Source organism: Eleutherodactylus coqui, chromosome 4 (assembly GCF_035609145.1).
Source record: "Eleutherodactylus coqui strain aEleCoq1 chromosome 4, aEleCoq1.hap1, whole genome shotgun sequence".
NCBI lineage: Eukaryota > Metazoa > Chordata > Amphibia > Anura > Eleutherodactylidae > Eleutherodactylus > Eleutherodactylus coqui.
The window spans coordinates 191,769,067-191,791,624 of record NC_089840.1 but is presented as its reverse complement, the minus strand read 5'-3'; the positions used below and the strand labels follow the sequence as shown (position 1 = coordinate 191,791,624).

General features: G+C 40.6%; 1 protein-coding gene across 1 annotated transcript in view; it reads right to left on the bottom strand.

Moving 5' to 3' along the window:
* CDH23 (cadherin related 23) overlaps positions 1-22,558 on the bottom strand; it is a 996,630-nt gene that overhangs the window by 580,247 nt on the left and 393,825 nt on the right. Inside the window, exons 9-10 of the mRNA XM_066601617.1 lie at positions 13,872-13,984; positions 8,649-8,837 (exon numbers count right to left, since the gene is read on the bottom strand). Of these exons, the coding sequence (XP_066457714.1) occupies positions 8,649-8,837; positions 13,872-13,984 (302 nt within the window). The remainder of the gene's footprint in view (positions 1-8,648; positions 8,838-13,871; positions 13,985-22,558) is intronic.

The following is a 22,558-nucleotide window of genomic DNA, read 5'->3' as shown; positions in this document are numbered from 1 at the left end:
GTTTATGTGTATGTTAAAGAAAACCTACCACCAGGTAGGAGCACCATAAACTAAGTTTTCCTGGAGTCCAGGGAGGTATTTCTTATATTTACCAATCCCCCCGATCCAGTGCTGTCACCCCCACAAGTTAGCGCGGACTGTGCAGATGAACCACTGGCTGTACACTTTGTGTGCGGACTCCTATAGCAATCAATAACTTTTGGCAGTGACACTGCTGGTAAGTATAAGGCCGGCTGCACAAGGCCGGGTTGGAGTCCACATACGGGAGCCCCCTGTGCCCAGCCAGCATCTGCGCGTACCTGCTTTCTTCTTTAGCCGGCTGTACTGTGGATGGTCCATCGGATATGCGCAGTAGGATGGCCCTTAAGTATAGGTAATTTTCCGAAAGTTAAACTTTTGCTGCTCCCACCCCCTAATCCTGTTCCAATTAACAATAAAACAGGCTGTGCAAAACTTTAGCTCAATCGGACAACTGCTAGGCGACCCTCAAACATCTTGAAATTGGAACATCGTATACACATTAGGCAATGATTAAAGGGGTTCTGTCAATACAATCTGTATTTTTTTTCCAAATAAATCTGCCCTGACGGCACAGGCTGCTGTAAATAACACATACAAAATGTTTTTTTCAGAAGTAGTACTTACCTAGGCTCCATTTTTCACCTCCATGCTTTGTTTACATGGTCAGCCCCTCCTGCTAGAAGGTCATCTCCCAGCACCCCTAGCTGTGCTGACCACTTTCGCCCTCACAAAGCTACAGTGCAGTGAATAGAGCTTGCAGTCCTGCCTGCAGCCTACCAAAATCTGTCAGTGCTTTTCTCTGCCTCTGTCCCCAAACACCCAATGTTTCCCAAGGGCTTCCAGATCTTCCTTACAATCTCACAGTAGTTACAATAATCACTCACAGCTGTCACTCCACATGGTAAAAACAGGAAACACATACCTGTGTCTTTTTTCCCCTTTGAATATTCCCCATGCAATGTATTGTATGAGTGTATGTATATATAAATTTATCTATGCGTATATGTATCAAGATGCATATGGATATATTAATATATATACACACACTGCATAGGACATGTACATTCCGTAATAGAGAGCATACATGCGCTTACACCTGTGTACGGCTGCCCTCAGAGAGATAAAAACGTGCACAACAGTGTGCGCAATTGCACTTACATCTTTGTAAAGCTGGTCTTATTGTATGTATGTATGTCCTGTTGTACCGCCTCTAGCTTGGATACAAGATGTGATACAGGTGGGCATGGAGGTTCTAGTACTCTGTTGTACTGCCTCTAGCTTGGATACAAGATGTGATACTGGCAGGCATGGAGGGTCCAGTACCCTGTTGCTTCACCTCTAGCTTGGATACAAGATGTGACACAGGCAGGCATTGAGGCTCTAGTACCCTGTTGTACCGCCTCTAGCTTGGATACAAGATGTGATACGGCGGGCATGGAGGCTCTAGTACCCTGTTGTACCGCTTCTAGCTTGGGTACAAGATGTAATACAGGTAGGCATGGATGCTCTAGCACCCTCTTGTACCACCTCTTGCTTAGATACAAGATGTGATACAGGTAGGCATGGATGCTCTAGCACCCTCTTGTACCACCTCTAGCTTGGATACAAGATACAACCCCAGAAATTGCCTAAAAACATGTTTAAAACAAAAAAAAAAATGTTTTGCTGAAAATAGGTAAATAGAATACAATCATTTGCTTTAATAATGAATTATTTCTCTTCTTTGGCAAAGACTAATACCTGTGCTAATCTGGCATAGATATTTAATGGTGAAGATGTGACAGCGACTCCTTAACCAATCCTGAAAATGGGGGTGCCCGTTTGCTGGACCCCTACCATACATTCATGAAATATCATAATATCATGTTTAGCAAGCTAAACATTCCCAGATCCTTTAACCGTTAATCATGTCCTATAAGGAACGGTTAAAGGATCTGGGAATGTTTAGCTTGCAAAAAAGAAGACTGAGAGGAGACTTAAAGGGGTTGTCTCACGCCGAAACGTTTTTTTTTTTATTCAATAGGCCCCCCGTTTGGCGCGAGACAAACCCAAGGGATGGGTTAAAAAAAAAAAAAAAAAAGTTTATTACTTACCCGAATCCCCGCGCTGCGGCGACTTCTTTCTTCCTTTACCAAGATGGCCGCCGGGATCTTCACCCACGATGCACCGCGGGTCTTCTCCCATGGTGCACCGTGGGCTCTGTGCGGTTCATTGCCGATTCCAGCCTCCTGATTGGCTGGAATCGGCACACGTGACGGGGCGGAGCTACGAGGACCAGCTCTCCAGCACGAGCGGCCCCATTCACCAGGGAGAAGACCGGACTGCGCAAGCGCGTCTAAAAACGCCAGAAGACAGCAAATTTAGACGGATCCATGGCGACGGGGACACTAGCAATGGAGCAGGTAAGTGAATAACTTCTGTATGGCTCATAATTAATGTACGATGTATATTACAAAGTGCATTAATATGGCCATACAGAAGTGCTGAACCCCACTTGATTTCACGAGACAACCCCTTTAATAGCTGTCTACAAACATCTGAAGGGCTGTCACAGTACGTAGAGATCAACCCTTTTCTCTTTTGTACAAGGAAAGACTAGAAGCAATGGGATGAAACTGATAGGGAGGAGACACAGAATAGATATTAGAAAAAGCTTTCTGACAGTGAGAGTGATCAATGAGTGGAACAGGTTACCACAGCAGGTGGTGAGTTCTGCTTCAATTGAAGTGTTCAAACAAAGGCTGGACAAATATCTGTCTGGGATGATTTAGTAAATCCTGCACTGAGCAGGGGGTTGGACCTGATGACCCTGGAGGTCCCTTCCAACTCTACCATTCTATAATATGGATATGTCAGAACTATTTAATAGATACTATTTAAAAAAGCACTGAACATTATTTTTTCCTAAGAGTGGATTTAGCAGCGTTTTTTTTTATGGTCTCCAGCAATAATCTGTAAAACAAAATGATGGACAGCGCCGCCCCTGCCACCTCATGAATAATTCCCTGCACTTAATGAGCTTTACCTCATTAATGAAATTATAAACCCCAATAACATTCCCTATGTATAATGCAGACTATAAGGTGCACAGAGTTATTCATAGGGAACCATGTTAAAAGTGACGCCGCCGTTAATAGCAACGTTACTTTAAACACAGGAAAAGTACTACATACAATGTTAGGGCTCAGTCACACGGGCGCATCGGCGCCCGTGTAACTGCAGCCAGCAGACGGCCGTACCTGAAGACGGACGTCTCTCTACAGCGCTGGGAGGAAGAACATGTGACCGGCTTCATTACTGGTCATGTGTTCTTTCATCAGCGCTGGAGAGAGACGGCCGTCTTCAGGTATGGCCATCTTCTAACTGTTGGTCACACAGGCGCATCGGCGCCGTTGTACGGGTGCCGATGCGCCCGTGTGACTGAGCCCTAACTGTGCAAATCACATAAGAGAATTCACGCATAACATAATTGTATGTTAAATCAATTGTAGCACTAGCTTAATTTATCAATACAAGTGCTAATTAAATTAATGAAAACTCACATTAATTTTTTTCCAATACTAGTGATTACAGGTGAATTCTAAATAAAATAACTAAAAAAAATTTTATCTCAAAATTTTCAAAATTTCATGGTCGATCAGGGTCACCTCTCAGTTGTCTGATTAAGCTAAATGTTGCACAGATTGTTAATTTGTTGATTGGAACAAAATAGAGGGGCGTGGAAGCTTAACTTTTAGGAAGTTGAATAATAAGGGCCAGCCTAATGTGCAGTACAGTTTTTTGTTTTTTTTTAAATCCCAGCTTTTCCTGTGTCGTTGCTACATGATGACGTGGAATCCGCGACCCTTCCGTAATGTCATAGCAGAAGAGCAGCGGGTGAGATGGCTTCCATTGATTTCAATGGAAGCCGTCAGTTCGGACACTCACTCTGAATTCTGCAATGCCAATCTGCCCATGTGCAGCCAGCCTAAGAAATACCTTCACAGACTCCAGGGAATCTGTTGAATGGGTACCATAACTTAGTTTATGGTGCCCATACCTGGTGGCAGGTTTCCTTTCATATACATATAAACTGATATTCAGTCAGAATTTTAGCTGATTATCTCTTTAACATTTTAGGGGAAAGTTTGTAATTGCCAATCATGAATCACTGTCTTTCTCTGCTGTATGAGCCCCCTAACTTAGCTTATGGCACTTATACCTGGTGACATGGTCCCTTTAAAATCTACCACGCCTAAACTCTTTCCACCCACATCTTCAGGTGGCAGTCGGGAGGACCCCAAACACATGAGACCACTAACCAGCTTTTATATTCACTGTATGTGCAGTTTTGGTGTAAGTAGTTGCAATGAAAGAGGCAAGAGTTTCCGAACTTTTCTTTAAACTGTGATATTTTCTTTATAGTTATCTTTGGCCATTTGCACATTACTACTCTATGTCTTTTCTTTCTAATCTCTATTTAAATTATCTTAACAGTTTTCTGCTCAATTCCATTCATGCTGTTACAGACAGGATCAATTTGAGACTGACTAACTTCAGCTTATCTCTTCTCCACATGATTGATTCTCTATCTTTATGGCCAATTTGCTGGATGATTCCCAGTATTACTAATTTTCTGATATCTGCCCTTTCCCTTACTTCTATCTTTGCTTGTGTGACAATTCACTTTCTTGGGTTAAGTAGGTTTTTATCATTGGGTCAGTTTAAATAATAATGCAATGATAATACAAAAGAATGAAACCGGTGTTGGAGTATCCAGTGAAAGAAATCTCTGGCTACGGTCAATGGCGCTCTGGCAATCCAAGTTTTATCATAGATTTTTCAGTTAGTCAATCGTCCAAGGTCCACAGAATACAAGATAAGTATCTGATCAGTCGGGGTCAAACTGCTGGAACCCCCAGTGATCACAACATCAGGGGTCTTAAATGCTCCTGATTGAATGTCGGAGATAGCGGAGCTCAAGCAGTCCCGTTGGAATGAATGGAGTGGTAGTCCTTTCATTTGAGGATGCTCAGGACTTCCATTCTCATGATCGGTGGTAGGATTCCCATCGATCAGATAGTTATCCCCTATTATGTGGATAGTAAATAACTTCTTTAAGTGGCACAACCCCCTATTTTACATCAAACCCAAAGAAAAATCTCAAATTTTTGATACACTGCCATAAGCAATTTTTTGCTTTCATGTATAAACAAAAAAACTGCCACAATGTCCGCATTTCTTTTTGCTCGCCTGGTATAAAATTTAGCTTGAATTTTCTTAAAAATGACCCGAATGGCATGCTAAAATAATAAGACCTGAGTGACATAAGCTGCCTGTTGTGCTAGGGATTTCTGACATCTACTCAGAATCTCTTGCCACATGTTCCAGTCAAATTAATTAGAGCAATTAGCCCACAAGTTTCACTGGAAGCAGACGGGTCATTTTAGAAAATACCTGTGAAGAATGTAAATGCTCTACACTTCTTCCTGCAAAACAGTTTAAACATTATTTATGAGAGTCACAACACTCCCAATACCTACATACATACACCAAGTACACTCAAAACATAGTAGAGGAGTTTTCACATATAGGTAGGTAAAGTAAGGTGCCCTGGCACAAGCACCAAGTCATAACTGACTCCGAGGGTGACATTTGTCATTGCCTTCCCAAGTCATATTTTACCCCCCAGCAAGCTGGGTACTCATTTTACTGACCATGCAGGAATCGATCCTGCAACCTTCAGGTCATGAGTGAGAGCTTAGGATTGCATTTCTGCTGTATTAACACTCTGTGCCACATGAGGCTCTTTTACATATAAGTATCACTTTCTAAATGGGTTGAGAACTAAAAATCCGGGATTCATGTTCACATTCATATAGATAAAAATAGAGTAGTGCTTGTGATACAGATTTTTTTGTACATTTTGTACGTCTTGTCTTGAAATATTATTGTTCTTTCTCTACTTGAGACAAATCACTGTCGTCATATTAAGCCTCGAGTGTTGATTAAAAACGAAAAAAATAATGTTGACAGAAAAAGATCCCAGTTCAGTTCTCTACCTTGAAAATTGTATCTTGATATCTAACTCTCCCAATACGACTCTACAGGATGGCAAAGCAACAAAATGAAAGGGACAGGAAGAACACCAGCAGGATCCCTGAGCTCAAAACACTATCTGGTCACCAAGGCCTCCAAGCAGACGGAAAGCCACAGAGGGTATGAATGAGGAGATAACTGTATATGGGAAAAAATGAAGTAGGGTCCGCATGGAATACAAGAAAGATTGAAAAAGACTACACAGAAGCTTTGTATAATAAGATGTGTCTTGTGTAATTACGTATCTATCATGTTCAGAAGAACAGAAAAAGACAAAGAATGCTGCATCAGTTACTCGAAAAATAGTAACACGTAGGGATACCACGGACATTCAAAACTAGTAAATCAGCACAGAGGTACGTATTTTATAGGATTAGGCCCATTGAGTTATTTCAATCAATCAATCAATCAATATACAAGATACTTGTGTTACAGTATATCAATAAATAGTGTTGCTGATGGAGAACAAATGGATTTAGATATTAGATCATTTTGCTTTAAACACTTATACAATATGAGCCAATTTGAGAGGAGCTTGGAAGGTAATTTGTCGGGAAGACTTGGGCCACAATTGGTCCACATTCATCTTCTGATACAATATATTCAACACTGGTGCATTCTAATCTAAAACAAGAGATAAAGCTAATGGCAAACCAAGATTATCCCTCTTTTGAAATGATCATTGAAGCAATGTTTATTAACAGATTTTTTATGATTTCAAGTTGTTATGGTTTTGATGAAATTTTTGCCCGTGATCTGAATGAGGATGTTTCTGCAGCACTTATAGATGATTTTCTACAAGGACGATTCAGATGAATAGAGTAGTAGCAGAAACTTTTGTAACTAATCTGCTTTGTGTGATGTAGGGCTCTTTCATATGGGCATCATCGTTTGTACGTTCGCCCGCTGGCATCGTAAAAATGCGTGAACAGGCGCACAAAGCTAGCGTTTGTGCACCTGTTCAGATGGCCGTGGCCTGGCACATATACACCAAACCTGCCATGCCATTGGGTGGGGGAAGACAGTTTAGCTCTGCTAAGCTGTCTACCCCTTTCCTCCCCCTCGCCATCTCTCAGCAATGGGAAGTGGTGGGACAGGAGTGGAGCTAGTGTGCTAGGCTCCCGCCGCTTGTTGGCAGCCGGCAATGGGATGGGGTGGTACAGGGTGGGAGCTTACCAACTACCTAGGCCCCTGTCCCGCCCCCTCCTATTGCAAACAACTGGCAAGGGGCGGAGAGAAGGAGAGAAGGATGACTGCTAAACTCCCTCCCACCTCCCCTCTCCAGCAGCTGTCATTGGCTCCCATAGGAGTCATGGTAGCGTCTGTATTCCGGCCAGGAAAGATAGTGTCAGGACTATCTTTCCTGCCTGGAGTAAAAGCGCCCGCTGCTATATTGGCCGGACAGGCACTTTTATGCCACGGGAATACGCCTGTGTGATCTGATGCATTGGAATCCAATGAATTAAACTGTAGCGTATATCGGCCGCCTGTGAAAACGGCAGTCAATTTACGCTCTTGTGAATAAGCCCATACTCTAAGGGACCTTTTCCATGGGAGGAATATTCAACAACAGTGTTGTGGAGTATGCTGTCCCTGAATTCCACACCAAAGTCTGCACTGTTAACTGCAGATTTTGATGCAGAACTGTTGACATAGTTCTGCTATTTTCAATTCCACACCGAAATCTGCATGTTAGTAGTACAGATTTTGGGGCTGCATATAAAGCAGGAGAAAATATTTTTTGTCCTGTTTGAAAGTGTTTTCATAGGAAGGCAAAGTGAAAACCTACCACTGGCGTTTCTTTTTTTAGCCAACTACAGATGTCGACTGCTCAGGTCTTTAGATTTACCATTTCTTTTGAATCTACATTTAGCAATAGCTAAAAAACTGCATGAAAAACTGTCACAAAAGCTAAAGTATGTCTTTTTTTTCTTAAAAAAAAATACGTATGTGAATTCTTCCATAAATGGGTAAATGGATGATTTGCAGTCAAAAACGTCTGTGTGTTCAAGAACTTTAAGAAGAAGGGTCTCTTATGGGCCAACTGCTCAGCCCTATGTAACGAGCACCAATCGACAAGCATGTAGATGAGGGCTTGTTTGCCTTTCCTTTAAACAGGTGGAGAATCACTTATGGGGAAAAACAGTCATAAGTGTGATTGTTCGTCCCTGTAGGCTGGCTGTATATCTCCATGTGTACAGCCAATTAGTGAGCATTTTTATGCTTGCTGAAATTCAGCGATCAACTGATGAAAGATCATTTGCATGCTTGTGTCCAGTAATTGGGTCATGTAAAAGGGCATTAATCCATCTAGTCTTTGCAATATAATGTCCCTGCAGTTCTCTCCTGCTGAGGACTAAGCTGGTGAGCCATTCTATTCAGTAAAAAATGCCCGAATAGAACATATGGAAAGGGGTGAGTGCCGATAGCTTAATTTTTTCCATCCTGAATGCCATTTTTAAACTAAAACCCAAGCTATATCCTTTATCTGCATCATACCATATAACCATGGTGTTCGCCGTATAATATATGCGTGCATTAGCCCTTACCTCATCTTTATCTTGTACTTGAATATACAGAGGCAGTGCAAAACCAAGTTGGGCCAGTTCCGGAATGCTGACAGTATACTCTGTGCTATTGAACTGTGGAGCGTTGTCATTGATGTCAATCACTAGAATGTTGAATGTAGTTTTCACAGTGGCATCAGAAGGGCTTCGATCATCCAGCAGTTCAGTTCCCTTAAAACAGTAAAATGTGATAAAAGTAGAAAATAAAGTGCGTATATTTTAGATTTAGGACTTTCATGCACTGTATTTTTTTTGAGTCAATGGAAATAGACAAAAGGTACAATTATTGCAAAAAAGCCACGTCTGATGGAAAATATAATATAGCAGAATATAAATATTTATAACTATTTTGTCCAGACAATTTATTCTATGGTAATATATGTGATAAAGATTTTTAGATTTTTTTCGACAGAAAATACAGAGTAGCAAAAGGGCAAAACTGTTCTCTCTGTTGAGCTGACAAATTGGTTCTTGTGTAGACGAGATCCTGTCAATGACCGTGACAACTTTATAAGGAGAAAGGTCTTTAATAGGATGCTCCTGTTGCTTTCTGTCACAATACAGCATGTTCTGTTCCATTGAAGAAGATACAGTTCCTTATATTCTCTTATTCCAATTAAAGAAGGAAAATGAAAGACCTCGGAACCTCAAGTACCACGATGATGATAATGGGGTATTGAGCGAATCTTATCAGAGGTCAAGTGCTGTAATTATGTGTCACTTTCCAGCACTACAAGACTAGTTCCCCTTCTAGAACTGAAAAATGATCTCTACACCTTTAGCACAGCCTAGGATTGGCCCAATCAATAGGACTGCTAAATAGCCGTTGATTTGTGGCCAGCGCCACAGTTTCGATAACAAGTACAGCTCACAATGCTTTTAAGTAACAGGCTGGACCTTTATTGATTTTAATTATAAGCTTGCAAATCTCATAGAGGGGTGATCTAGAATATTTCCTGCAATGTATGTGGATCAGTGATTAAGTATCCACATGCTTCAGTGCTCTCTCAAAATGTAGTAGTTTGACCAGTGGTATAGTTTTTTTTTCTTAGAAAAATAGAAAATTGTCAGCATATGGTCCATATAGGAATAGGTACAGCACCAGAGTCCTCCAAGTAAATGAATCAAATCGGATGCAACAGTCCGTCCAAGATAGAGTGGCCATAATAACCTATCAAATAGAAAACTAGAAGTATAGGCAATGGACATCAGCATTCCAGGTTGGCAGTGTTTATTTTAAGGCTAGTACTGTGCAAAAGTTTCAGTTAGATGTGAAAAAAAATGCTATGAAGTAAGAATGCTTTCAAAAGTAGAAGTGTTATTAATTTTCTTCACCAATTAACAAAATGCAAAGTGACTGAACAAAAGAAAAATCTAAATCAAATCAATATTCGGTGTGACCACCCTTTTCTATCAAAACAGCATCAATTCTTCTAGCTACACTTGCACAAAGTTTTTGAAGGAACTCAGGAGGCAGGTCATTGCAAACATCTTGGAGAACTAAGCACAGATCTTCTGTGGTTGTCGGTTCACTCAAATCCTTCTGTCTCTTCCTGTAATCCCAGACAGGCTCAATATTAAGATCAGGGCTCTGTGGGGCCATACCATTACTTCCAGGACTCCTTGTTCTTCTTCATGCTGAAGATAGTTATTAATAACTTTGGCTTTATATTTGGGGTCGTTATCCTACTGTAGAAAAAATGTGGAGCCAATCAGATGTCTTTTATTTTTGAAAAACAATTCTTACTTTGCAGCATTTTATCCACACCTGCCTAAAACAATTGCACAGCACTGTACATCCTAAATAGCAGCAATGTTTTGGCTCTGCTATGGCGTCTCTCAAGCCTTTTGCGTGTAAATACTGGCCTGAAACTAAACACTGCCTACTTGGTATGCTGAAGTCCATTGCTTATTCTTCCATATGATCCATCTAGACTGTCTATATATTATTTCCTCTTAATTTCTCTCTTAAAATAGATCTGTGCTTATCCCAGGTATGCTGGAATTAATACAGTATATTGTAGATTTTCAAACACAGTCTGCTGGTCGTTTGTTCCAAGCATCTACTACTACTCTCTGTAAAATAATATTTCCTAACGTTGCGTCTCATTTTCCCCCCAGCTAATCTCAGATTGTGCCCCGTGTTTAGTTTTATAGTACAAACACTTCATTCTTGAACATTATTTATACCTTTAACATATTTAAACATTTCGATCATGTCCCCCCCCCTTTCCCTTCTCTTCTCCCAGATATACAAAATAAGTTCTTTAAGGCTTTCTTGAAACCTTCCATCATTTTTGTAGCTCGTCCTTGAACTCATTCTACTTTATCAATGTCTTTCTGTAGATGAGGTCTCCAGAACTGAACACAGTATTCCAGATGTGGTCTCACCAGAGCTCTATACAGCGGGATCACAATCTACCTCTTTCTACTGGATATACCTCCAGCTATGCAAATTAATGTTTCACCAGGAAATTCTGAACACTCTCAGGGTATTGCAATTTCAGCAAAAACTTAGTACTTACTACTTAGTTCTTAAATATGTCTAAGTTTAACCCCTTCCCGCTCCAGGACGTACCGTTACGTCCCGGGAGCCTGGTACTTTCCGCAAAAGGACGTACCGGTACGTCCTGGAGATAGCACGGGATCACATAAGATCCCGCGCTATCCCGCAGCGGGAGCCGGCTGTCAGTCACAGCCGGCGTCCCGCTCCAACAGCGGGGGGACATCGGAGATGCGCCCGCCGCTGTTAACCCCTTCCCTGCCGCGATCTACGCCGCGATCTAAGTAGATCGCGGCAGGGAAAGAGTTCACAGAGGGATCGCGATCCCTGTGTGTCTCCGGCCGGCTCTCGCGATATCATCGCGAGAGCCCGGCCTGTCACCATGGCAACAGGACGCCAGACACTGGCGTCCTGTATTGCCTGTGCCTATAATCGCTGTACAAGCGATAAGGCATGGCAGAGCAGTAGCTCTGCCATGCCTTATGACAGCGATCATAGGCACAGTGATGTAATTCCCTCAGAGGGACTCAAATAGTATAAAAAAAAGAAAAGAAAAGTGTAAAAAAAAGAAAAATGTAAAAAAAAAAAGTAAAAAAACCCCTTTTTTATGCTTTTTCTAATATTAGCATAAAAAAAGGGAAAAAAAACTAAAACCCCACATATTAGATATTGACGCGTCCGTAACGACGTGTAAAAAAAGTTGAACACGCTTTTTATTTTGTACGACAAAAAGCGTAAAAAAACCCGCTAAAAAACAGAGGCAAAATGCTAATTTTTAGCATTTTGCCTCACAAAAAATGCAATAAAAGTGATCAAAAAAGCCGTACATTTCCCAAAATGGTACCAATAAAAACTACAGCTCGTCTCGCAAAAAATAAGCCCTTAAAGAGCTCCGTACATAGAAAAATAAAAAAGTTACAGGACTTTGAATGCAGCTATAGAGAAAAAAAAAGATTTCCAAAAAAAAGGGGGTTTTATTGCAAAAAAGTGTAAAAACCTAAAAAAAATAAAACAATTTTGGTATCGTTGTTACCATACCGACCCGCAGAAAAAATTTAGTGTGTCATTTATGCTGCATGATTAACGCTGTAAAAAAAAAAAAAAAATCTATGGCAGAATTGATGCGTTTTCTCTCCCTGTTATCATTAAAAAAAAAATAAAAAAATTTTACGATATTGTCTATATACCCAAAAGTGGCACCGATAAAAACTACAGATCGCCACGCAAAAAACAAGCCCTTATACGGCCGCGTCCACGGAAAAATAAAAAAGTTATGGCTTTTGAAAAATGGAGATGGAAAAATACCAAAAAATCGCTTGGTCCTCAACGCCAAAATAGGCCGTGTCATTAAGGGGTTAAGGGAAGTTCTAGTTTCAGTAAGTAAAGTTTATTCATTGCATAATTACATTTTTTGCAATTTATTAAAGTACTTTCAGCAACAATTTCAAAATGTCTATCTGTGAACAGGAGCCTTTATTGTTTAATTCCAGGGGGAAAAAACCCTGCCACGTGAAGATCACACATGTACTGTTTGTAGCAGTACAGTTAACAGAACTCTCCTGTAACAAGTGTTTCTTTGTGATTATTAACTGACCAGAACAGATCATGCTTAAGAATTACTGGGTTGGGATGAGTATCATTTTCCTTAGGGAGAGCACCTAGAAGGTGTGAGGGGACTTTCAAGGCCATCCATGCTCCCCTGGGAAATATGCAAATGAAAAAATGGAACAATGCCTCTACAGCACCACCTATTGGAAGGCAGCATTCCTGCAAGTCAATGTCAGACATTTTATTAAGCCTTGTAACAATAACTGGGAATTATGAGCCAACCATGCATAGACAACTGTTTCAGGAGGATTGCCTCTCATCAGTCTGTGCGTGGGTTGGCTTTGGCTCATAATTCCCAGTCATTGTTACAAGGCTTGTTAAGAGATCTGACATTGATTTGCAGGAATGCTGTCTTCCAATAGGTGGTGCTGTAGAGGCATTGTTTCAGCCTTCCATTTGCATATTTCCCAGAGGAGCATGGATGGCATAATAAATCTCCTCACACCTTTTATGTGCTCTCCCTAAGGAGTAACAATACCCTTCCTGACCCACATCTATAGGCCTCTCACTAGCCAAGCCATAAACCTACTGCACACTGATGAGGGCAATCACTGTGAAAAAGCTGCCTATGCATGGTTATCTTTGGCTCCAATAGGTGGCGTTGCAGAAGTATTGCTCCATCTTCCTATTTGAAAGAATTGCTGTAAACAATGAAGGTTTTCACTACATGCAGAAAGTAAAAAAGGCATATTAGACCGTTGCATAACTTTCTGTTTCACAGTGATTGACAGATACCGTGTGCATGCTACAAGCAGAATACTTCTTTTTACTCTACAGGAAAAGGCTTACTCTCTATGATATTATGTAAAATAACCTACTAGGTTTTCAATATAAAATAAATCAAAATGAACTGGAAAAAAATTCAAAATGGCTTATATTAATAAATACCTTCAGATTAATGCCCTGAATCCTATGCTTTCTATTTATTCACACGTCTGTACCGTAACATTCTCCTTTATTAAAAAGAACATTTTTAATAAAATGCATCAGACTTCTCTCTTAATTAAAAAGAAATCATAGACAAAAAAATGTAAGAGCTTCACTACATTCAGAATAGTACAAATTATCGAAAGGTGAAACCACAATTGTATTACCTTGACTGTTATAATGAATCCTGACGTGTACAGGGGGTTTTCTCGGTCTAGCTGCCCATTCAGAGTTAGAGCGCCACTGATATAATCCAAGGCAAATATACTATTGGTGTTACCTGTAGGAAAGCAATCACAATAATTATGAAAAAAAGCACAGAAACGCTGAGCTGTAATGCAAAGGAGCTATTTTCTACATGTTAGAGCCATTAACAGCTTGACACGCATTAAATCAACATGCAAATGATACTAATTCTCACAGTTAATGGAAAATTATAGGGAAACGCTATTTAATGTCTGCATATTCAATCAACATTGAATTACAATGTAGAATTATCATTGATGTTGCACTATTAGGAAACACTGTCTCCTCTAACCCTTAGGGCTCCTGCACATTTGTGTTTTTCTTGTGCGTTTTTCACGCAATATCGCTGTGTTTTTTCACGGGATTGTCAATGGGACTTTCTAATGTTAAAAACGCATCGCAAGTTGGTGCTTTGCAACTTTTGTACAACGCGTCTTTAACATTAGAAAGTTCCATTGACAATCTCAAGGGAAAAAACACAGTGATATCGTGTGAAAAAGCGTACAAGAAAAACGCAAGTGTGCAGGAGCCCTTAGGGCTGCTTCACACAAGGCTATGAGCGCAAAAACATTCACTGCAGCGCAACGTATTTGCGAATGAATGAGGTTTGAAGTGGTACATAACGCGTGTGTAGCATGCATGTCTGCGCATAGTAACTGTACTTTTTGCGCATGCAAGGATACGCCCTTTCCGTGGATTTAATGACCAGACATACACTTTCCATGGATTTATTGGCTATTTAAAACCCAATTAGCTCCAGATGTGTTCTTTTCCCTGCGTTTTGTGCAGCGTCCCACATTTCGCCTTGCGTATTTTCACATCACCCATAGACTTCTATGGGACTTTTTGCTATGCAAAACACAGGAAAGTACAGCAGTCCTTACTTTTTCCCATGCAAGTGAAATGCGCGCGCAATACCCACTTATGAGATTAAACCCATTGAAATCAATGGGTTCTGTTCTCTGTGTTTAGCATGCGCAGATTTTGCATGTGAAGAAGTCCCTAAGGGTCAGTGTACACTAAGCAATATATCGTTTTAATGAGTGAATGATGTTACAATTTGCTCGTTCATGTTTGTACAGCAGATACATTGATGACTCATTCAAATGAGAAATCATTCAGTCTTTCAGATTCATTGTGGAAGTGAATAAGAATGTTTAAACTGAACGATTAGTAAACGAGCCAACGATCATTTTTATGCTGCATAAAATGAATGATGAATGAAAAGTGAACATTTTATCGTTCGATCATTGTCTGCGTTTACACAAAATCATTATCGTTAATTTTCGCTTGTTTGAACGATTTTTTGAATGATAATTGTCCCATGTAAAAGGGCCTTAAGTTAGAAATATGGATTGCAACTACTTAAGAGGCTTTGGGGGGGCTGTTACCTGCTTTCTCTCACTTTAATCTTTGAGGTCATCAAGAAGATGTATTCCCATCATAGATATTTATGGCATACACCAACCTGTCTCCAGAACTGGGGTCCCCTGACTCCCATCCATGCTCAGAAGGAATGGAGAGGTCGCTGTGCATGTGTGCAGCTCTCCATTTCTATTGGCGCTACAAAAACGGCTAAATATGTGAATCCAACATTTTGAGCAAACATGCTTTGGCTTTGTCATGTTAAGCCGCCTGCACATGAGTGGGTCGTATTCCGCATGTTTTCTGTTGAAGTCAGTGGGTCAGCTCTTGTCCTATCTTGTCCTACCTAGAACAGTTTCCTATAGATGTCAGTGGGTCAGCTCTTCTCCTACCTAGAACAGTTTCCTATAGAAGTCAGTGGGTCAGCTCTTGTCCTACCTAGAACAGTTTCCTATAGAAGTCAGTGGGTCAGCTCTTGTCCTACCTAGAACAGTTTCCTATAGAAGTCAGTGGGTCAGCTCTTGTCCTACCTAGAACAGTTTCCTATAGAGGTCAGTGGGTCAGCTCTTGTCCTACCTAGAACAGTTTCCTATAGAAGTCAGTGGCTCAGCTCTTGTCCTACCTAGAACAGTTTCCTATAGAGGTCTGTGGGTCAGCTCTTGTCCTACCTAGAACAGTTTCCTATAGAAGTCAGTGGGTCAGCTCTTGTCCTATCTACAACAGTCTTCCATAGAAGTCAGTGGGTCAGCTCTTGTCCTATCTACAACAGTCTTCCATAGAAGTCAGTGGGTCAGCTCTTGTCCACTGTATCTCTGACTCATGAGGCTATTGTAAAGAATCTCTGAATGCTGATAAGTGCTACTCAGGAGAGATGGCCGCCATCACAGTCATGCACAGACCATAAAATAAAAAAAAAATCTACACAGAAAATAAAAACAGATTAGACAAATGGAAAATGTTTCACTGTCTGGTTTTAATTAGTATAAACATATAGGCAATGCATTTCCTTTAAGGATGAAATTCAAGAAAGATAAAGCCATACCTTGCTAAGAAGTAAAATGTGTCTGGTGTAAGATACTCTTGTAAAAAAATACAATTGCATTTGCGGCACCAAAATGAATGAAAAAATAACATATTTTACACAGAGATATTACTTTGGATCAGAGAAGAACCAGTATCTCTATTATACCTCACTAAAGAGTGTTCTAAACACCTTGTGCCTCTCCTCCTCCCATATATTTTGCACTCCCTCTCATTGCATATTTACTACATTGTATCACCAAGTGACTGTTATTTCAATGACATGAATTCAGTGAAATGAGCTCTCAGCAAGTAAGTGTTCACAGCAAGCTGAAAACTGAACTTCTTCCAAAGTGGGAGAAAATAAAAAAATAGCATCTGTAAAGGATTCGCCGTGGACTAGAGCCATCTGTACTATGTGCTACACTATCATGAAAATGTGTGATACAATATCTAATAGCATTCTTAAATATTCAGTCAGGGCTTCAAATATTTTAAGATAACATGCAGTAGCTCTCCAACAGAACAATGAAAACTCTCAAGTAGTGCCAAAATTTTGAGGAGCCTAGAACTATCACGGGGATTATTAGCCAAACCAGAGATACCTATTTGTAGACAGTGTTGCTGGTCCTTGTCGGTATTGTATAGGGTTCTAAATGGCTGTGTGAGTAACCCAAGAGAAATTTGAAGGCTCTTTAAAGGGTTGGACACTGACTTACAGGATAGCCATCTCCAGGTGGCTTTAGAGCGGGGGCCTACCTAAAGGGGATGCAGAGTTAGCAGTCACTACCGGGCCCTGGAGCATTAGGCTGGGATCCCACGGGACGGAAATCCTGCAGCTTGGCCGCGCCAAAAAAAATGCAAGATTTCTGCGGGAGACAAGCAGCTTCAAAACCCATGGCATTTTGCAGCGGGTTTTGGAGCGGTCCGGCCACCGACATTCCATTGCAGCTTTCTCTTCCAATAGAGAGGAGTGAGGCCGCAACGGAAAAAAAAAAAGAATTCCGCGCCACATCGCCGGTTCCACACGGGTTTTCCGCAACAGATTGGCTCGTCCACAGGGCTGGCTAATCCTGCGATTAGGAGCCGCTGGTGGATTTGCCGCACAGAAATTCCGCACAGAATTTCCGCGGTAAATCCATCCCATGTGAATCTAGCCTTAGGGGGCAAAAAGGCCCCTCTATCATATAAGAATACACCAGTATTATAAATGCACATGGATGATTGGAGGGCATGTTACAGATTTTGCATTGGGGCCCCCTATATTTAGCCTCTACCTAATCCTTTAAGATTCTAGCAATATTCCCTGCTGCTGATGTTGCATCGATGGGCTTCTTTAGAAACCCAGCGATGCAGAGGAAAGTTGTGGGGCCCCCGTGCTGAATTTTTGCAGTCGTGCACAAGAGCCTTAAGCTATGTCTCTGCTTTAGAGATGCACTTTCTTCTTTCTGGAAGAGGGCTATTTTGCATATCTTTTCCCCAGGGAGCATTGCCGTAAAGATGGCCTACTAGCTGTATCTCAACAAGGATGTTCAGCATCCATACTGAAGTAATAGTATGGTATTCTGCACACCACTGATTATTATGTTGGGACTGAAGTTGAAATAAATATAAATCGTTGGTGTACAGCTTGGAAATCTAATCTTTTTCAATGTGTTAGTAATGGAGTGCCTTTCTGAGTAGGCACAAAAAACCCTTTTAATTATTTCTTCTCACATTATGATGTAAATGTAATCACCTTGACTTACTGTAGATTATAAAAGAAATAAAACTCATAATTAGAAATAATAAAACTATGTACTTCTCTGACTGCTCTTATCGTAGTGGCACATAATAAATCTCATACAGTGTTCTAAAGGCTCAGTTGGTTTTCTGACACTGAAATGCTTTAGGTTAAGCAAACAGAGGTCGTATGATATGTGCAGCAAACAGCACTAGGATCTCTATCTTGCAGAGCCGATGTTTCTTTGACCGTGGCTGGATGATCTCAAGATACTATGTTACATGTATTTCCTCATAGGTCTAAGTTACAGTTCTCCTATGCCTCACACAAGAATAGAACATGCAGATGTGTGGTCTCCCACACGTTGCATTGAAAACACACATGGTGTCTGAGTTCTGTGGGATGTTGAGTCTTGCCCAAGAATTTCAGGCTTGACTCGCTACCGGCTGTGTAAATATGCCCTAAGTCTACCTTTGTTGGAGATCAGAACAAATTGCCACTGAAAATAACACATACGCTTCAGTTCTAAATCATCAAGGTTATATGATAGAACTTCACCAAGGCAGACATGTATTTTATGTTAGGTCATATGATGCATCATTTCCAACTACACATTTTTCAAATACAAGTTGTTTTATTTAGCCATTATATAGAGTATATCTTGGGTCGCTCATTGATCATAGTAGGAGCTTGACAGATGAGATAAAGTGTCATTTAGCACTGGGGCATACAGCCAAGGTGATCATGGACCCACTATGGAAGTACAAGGATGTCTCAGTCACCATTAAATGGAAGTTAATCACAGCCATCATTTTCCTGATTGCAATATATGGCAACATATGGCTGTGAGACTTGGACATTGAGGATAGCAGACAGAAGAAATTGACGTTTTTAAACTGTGGTGTTGGAGAAACGTTTTACAAATCCCCTGGACAGCTAGGGTCACCAACAAAACTGTCCTGGAAGGTAAGATCACCAGACAGAGACTGACTTACTTTGGACACGTGAGGAGGGCACATTTGCTGGAAAAATAGATGCTATTTGGAATAGTCAATGATGAAAGGAAACGGGGAAGACAGAAGACACGTTGGCTGGACACCATCAAGAGCGACATGGGAATGGACATCAGGCAACTGAAAGCAGCCATAGAGAATGGAGAAGCATGGAGAGAACTGGCCTACAGAGTATCCAAGAGTCGGACAAGACTGAACAAATTGGAAATAGAGCGTTTCAAACATCAATTCAATAAAGATGTTTTTGGACAGCAAGAAATGATCTTAAATGGATTTTCCCACAATCCCACAAATGTCTCTAAGATATAAGATAACACATTAGATAACACACATTGGCCCCTTTGGCTTTTTTTTTTAACAATAAACACGTCTGTCTTTTCTTTTCTTATTGCTTGGTTAGAAACATCCTTTTGCAGAAGAAAATACAAATGGTTCCCAGCTTTTTTTTAGTGGGGGTTGCTATGGTCAGATCACTAACAATCAGACAATAATGACATATCCAAGAGACATGCAATGGTTCAGTAGGATGGGAAAACTTAGTTTACCAGGTCATTAAAGGGGTTGTACCAGAATTACAAGCTATTCCCTATGCAAAAGATAAATTGCTGATTGGCTGGGGTCTTACCGCTGAAACCCCCACCATTCCCAAGAACAGGGATGACATGCAGCCCCTCGTCCTCACTGTGGGATTACTGCACCCCTCAAGGTGAGGAGGAGAATTAATGGAATGACAATCCGGCAAACATACTGCTGCTCCATTGACTTTCAATGGAAATGCGAAGATAGCCACGTAACAAGTGCTCAGGTATTTCCGCCAGCCCCACTAAAATGAATGGAGCGCTGACTGAGGATGTTTAGCCAGCACTCCATTCGTTGTGATTTCACTGCAGGAGGAGAAGCATCCTTGCAGTGACAAGAAGAGGGGGGACATAGGATCCCCGTTCTCAGGATCGATGGGTTTCTCAGTAATTCTGGTTCAACCCAATTAAAGATAAATTGAGCAGGAAGTAGCTTGTTATGTGTTCATATTTTTTACCCTCTTTTTGCAGCCAGTTGCATAACCATGAAAAAAAGGAGTCAATTAGCAGTGAAGGCTAAATATCAGTGGCTAAAGCAAAATACTTGTGGATGGAATAGATGATACAATATGTGTTATTGACAAGAGGCAGATGTTAAATGACTCTACTGAAATCTGCTATAGAGTCCAAGAGACTTAACTATGCCACATGGTGATGCTTTGCAAATCCTAATAAGTTACGGTACCCTTCGCTTCAGTTTGCAATGAAATGCTTTGAGAAGATAACAATAGTCACCTAACTAACATTACTTTCCTGTCTTTCTTGCTAATGAGTTTTAGCGGTAGTTAGTCACAAAAGGAGGATGACCACAAATGCAAAATATGTAATAGATGCTGGATCAATAATTAATCCAAAAAGTACCAAAACTAAACATTGCATACGATTATTAAAAGGGGTGTTTCAATCCCTGGAAAACATGGCTGAAATGGGAACATTATGAGGTGAGCAGACTAACAAAAACAGCTGAGCTTGAATGAGCTATGATGTTTTTGTATGTACCAGAGAATTTAATTGGAATTATGTAAACAGCATAGCACAGCAAGCTATGCAGCTTTCACAGCTCCCTAGTTATGGAAACAGCATAGCTTACTGTTGAGTAACTCTCATTGACTTTTATGAGAGTTATGGAAATAGTGTAATGCAGTGCATTTGGTGATTTCTGTCTTTCCGACTAGCCAAAGGGACAGTGTGGGCCAGAACCCATCAGACTTTTTATCGCGTATCCTGTGGATATGCCATAAAATTCTGAGATGGGTATACAGCTTTAACAACTAATTGCATTGGTTTATTTACTTCTTCAGACCTAAGTCTTAGGGTTTATTCACAGGTTGCATTTATGCTGTGTTTTGCATACAATTTTTACTAAATCATGGCAAAACCACAGTGTTTTTTATTATTTCTTGGGGCATACACTGTTTCACTCCTCAGGGACATAACTACAGGGGTTGCACTATGGACCCTTGAGCCTAAGGGGCCTCAAAGACCTCAATAACGCATTAGATGACACCAGTATTATAAATGGCACAGCAAGAGCCCTCTTCAAGATTCCAACTGTAGCTCTTCAAGTTATACCTCCCTACTACTAATTTGCTTTAGATAATCTGAAACTATTCTTGTGGCTCTGGTCTGAAAGCATTAAAGATACACAGTTAGTGCGTGGCTGAAATACGGTCTGGAACAACTAAAACTTGTAGTTCTATAAAAAAGTTCTACAACTTTTGTCACTGGTACAAAAAAATGATGTAATTCTATGAGTGCCACAAGTAGTTTCCTCTGGGGGGAAAAAAATGTGCCCCCTATAGAAGAATGCTACTAATAAAGCTACAACTTCAGTACAAACATCAATACATGTGTAGAAAGTGAATTAAAATGAAAAAATATAACTAAGCATTTTAGACACTGATTGCACCAGAGTGGTGCTGAAAATGTAGAATTCTCTGCCTCCATATCCCCCATCAATTGAATCAGAACGACATCCTGGGCTCTAAAAGCATGAAATCAATGTCCTCCTTGATTTCTGTTTACAGAGTTTCCATGAGAACCTTCAAATACATTGTTAGAATGCTTTAAATATCCACAAATGAAAATCATCAATTTTTTTCTGTTTGAACTGCCCGTTCCACAAGCAAAATAAATGGCATGGAACCCACCACAGAAAAAAAAAGCCTGATGAGTCTGATTACTCACTTAATCTCATCAAGTAGCTTATCCGCACGCAGCTTAGATCAATAGGATGGTATTTCTTTCTCATCAGGATTGCTCTGCCATTGATTTATTTTTCCCCTGAGTCTTATTCCTCCATGATATACATTCACAAAGCAATACTTGCTTAGATGTATAGCATATCTATTATTTGACAGACGCTTAAGCACAGTATAGCCCTATTAGTAGCCAATGAAGAGGACAATGTGACACTCGAGTGTAGACAATCTGTACATCTTCACTTCTTATTAACTACATACCCAATACATATTGCCAGGATTTCACAATGGGAGCCAGTAGAATAAAGCCTCCTGTTTCATTTTTACTTGAAATTATAATCACTGCTGCACTACTTTATTCTGAGTTATTATAGATGATCTTCCCAATCTGAAACCCTCATAACTTACGTTTAATGACACTCAGATACAGAAATTTGATATCAATTGAAGGTAAAGTCCTCTGGTGCAAGCACCAAGTCACGACTGACTCCTAGGGTGACATCACATTGTGCTTTTTTCTTAGCAGACTGTTTTTGCGGGGTGGTTTGCTATTGCCTTCCCCAGTCATCTTTTTACGCTGGGTACTCATTTTACCGACCTCTGAGTTAACCTTGAGCCGCCTACCTGACACAAGTGGGGATTGAACCCAGAACCTTCAGTTTGTGAGAAGAACTTAGGACTGTTTTTCTGCCATAACACTCTGTGTCA